Genomic DNA, 2,449 nt, shown 5'->3' with positions numbered 1-2,449 from the left:
TTACTATGTTTACTAAAATATAGTAAAAATTGATTGAATTCTCTTATCACTTCAAAAATACTATAACTTTCTCTTAAAATTTTGTAACATTACATTTAGTAGATGAATTTTGGTTGGAGTGAGCATTCAGTTGGTTCGATGTAATTAATCAAAAATTTTTAATTAAAAAATCTCATTAATCGAACTGACAGAAATTAACAAAACTCAAAATCGATCGAACCAAATTTTGGTTAAATCGGTTAACTAATTTAATATTTTAATATATATATATATATATAGAGAGAGAGAGAGAGAGAGAGAGAGAGATATGATATAGATAAATAATTTAAATAAAGTTTTAATATATATAATATATAAAAAATAAATGAATTTTAGTATATATATGATATATAAAACATTTTAATTGTATAATATATATATAATTAATTTTTATTAATTTATACTATTTGGTTACCCAAAAATCGAATTAAAAATCAAAAATCAAACAGGACCAAATACAAGAATTTTTGTAAGATTTTTTTACATCTAAAAGAACGTTTGTAAGATTTTTAAAATTTTATAAAAAAAAAAAAACCATATTTTTGGTCAAATCTCAAGTGAAGTTCATCAAACCCCATGAGAGGTCTTCAAAGTTGGCCTTAATAATAATAATAATAATAACAACAACGTTGTATTGAGCTTGTTCAGATAATAAGGGTAAAGTTAGATTTGAAATTCGGAGATCTTAAGTTTGATTCCCTACTTACAATTTATCTGATAAATTATTAGAGGCATGTCAATGGATAGATGACAAAAACTTCACCTCTAGATCGATGCCGCTAAGTGGGTCCGAAAGGGTTCACCGAGATGGAAGTTCCAAGCCATCAATAATAATAATAATAATAGTAATTTGAGTGGCACAATTGCAAATCTCGTAGCCTTGCGAAGGCATATTGAGGGAGGGGACCACATGTCCCCTGAATCCCAGTCTATAAATACTCCCTCTTAGCACTTCGGCATTCGCTCACTCGCATCTCCCAAGCTTAATTCCCATTCCCAACCCCAACCCCCATAGTTCATAAACCTAATATACATATATTTAATTTGCATTATCCATCTAGTCGAATCAATATGGGTGTGAGCAGCTTCTCTCAGGAGAACACTTCCACGGTGCCGCCGGCGAGGTTTTACAAAGCCTTGATCCGCGACTCTCACAACCTCGTCCCTAAGCTCCTTCCCCACGCCAGCAAGAGCATCGACATCATCCAAGGCCAAGGCAGCGCCGGCACCATCATCCAAATCAACTTCCCCGACGGTACCTACCTTCTCACCCACCACCTCCACCCCCACCACCACTATATATATTCTTCTCTTATATATATATATAAGATTATTTAATTATTTAAATTAAATTTGTAATTTGGGGGAGTGCAGGCAAGCACGTGAAGCACAGGTTTGATGTGATCGACGACGAGAACTTCTTGTGCAAGTACACCCTGATCGAAGGGGATGCGTTGAAGGGCGGCATTGAATCCATTGTTTACGACATCAAGTTCGAGGCCTCGCCGGACGGCGGGAGCGTCTGCAAGAAGACGGTTGAGGTGTACGCCGCCGGTGATGCAGAGGTCAAGGAAGAGGAAATCAAGGCTGGGAACGAAAGGGCAGAGCAGTTGTACAAGGCTGTTGAGGCTTATCTGTTGGAAAACCCCACTGCCTACGCTTAAACTCTCTTCACTGTCGATGGCAAACCATATCAGTACGATTACGTTTCAATCTTAATTAATCAGCAGTGTGTGTTGTGATTTTTCTCTCTTGTTAAGATGGGACAGTGATATGTACGTACCTATATCTGGTTTGAGAAATAAGGAGCCATTTTGTTCCATTTTTTTTTTCTTTTTTTCAAATATTAGTTTCTGTATGTGTACTTTTTCTTCCTAGTGCAATCGTCCCATATATAAATTGTAGTTTTTATTCATCATTGAGTATGGAATGAGTTATTATATATTAGCTCACTATTTAGTTACGTGTGATTCATTGTGACCCTGATTTTCAGGGCTCAATTTAGACAAAAAAATTGTTGAAGGAAAGTAAAGGGGAAAAAAAGAAGTTGTTAATGTGTAGTATATTTTATTGGATAAATTTCATTGTTAGGCCACTAGACTTGTGTATTGGGTTTAGTATAGTCATCAAGCTTTATTTTCTAATTATTTCAATATCATCTAATTTCTAATTCCTCTTAAATCAATTTGGTATGGACATCCTAGTCCACATTTGAGCCCATGTCACTATTAACAAGAGATTTTTTTTGCTTCTTGTATCAATTTCCTCCATGGCAGGCAACTGCCAAGTCGAGTGGTAGGAACTGAACAACCCAGAAGGCTAGCAGCCGCCTGCCATAACCTAGGCAGTCGTTTGGCTTGACCACACAGGCGTCTGACAGTGCTCAGGCAGTCACCTGACACCCTACTGC

General features: G+C 36.1%; 1 protein-coding gene across 1 annotated transcript; it reads left to right on the top strand.

The window, feature by feature from the left end:
* Positions 1 to 1,000: 1,000 nt before the first annotated feature.
* On the top strand, positions 1,001 to 1,954 carry LOC131155275 (major allergen Pru ar 1-like). The gene is made up of 2 exons (XM_058108304.1): positions 1,001 to 1,294; positions 1,414 to 1,954. The coding sequence occupies exons 1-2, from the start codon at positions 1,111 to 1,113 to the stop codon at positions 1,701 to 1,703; spliced, it is 474 nt and encodes a 157-aa protein (XP_057964287.1). The 5' UTR covers positions 1,001 to 1,110; the 3' UTR covers positions 1,704 to 1,954.
* Positions 1,955 to 2,449: the final 495 nt, after the last annotated feature.

This window comes from Malania oleifera, chromosome 5 (genome assembly GCF_029873635.1).
Source record: "Malania oleifera isolate guangnan ecotype guangnan chromosome 5, ASM2987363v1, whole genome shotgun sequence".
Taxonomy (NCBI): Eukaryota; Viridiplantae; Streptophyta; class Magnoliopsida; order Santalales; family Ximeniaceae; genus Malania; species Malania oleifera.
This window is presented reverse-complemented; position numbering and strand designations above follow the sequence as displayed.

What these genes read in the sequence shown, in the direction of transcription:
- LOC131155275 (XM_058108304.1), top strand. Translation starts at nt 1,111, where the DNA reads ATGGGTGTGAGCAGCTTCTCTCAGGAGAACACTTCCACGGTGCCGCCG. An exon ending in CCAAATCAACTTCCCCGACG is followed by an intron (nt 1,295 to 1,413) that starts GTACCTACCTTC and finishes GGGGGAGTGCAG; the next exon opens with GCAAGCACGTGAAGCACAGG.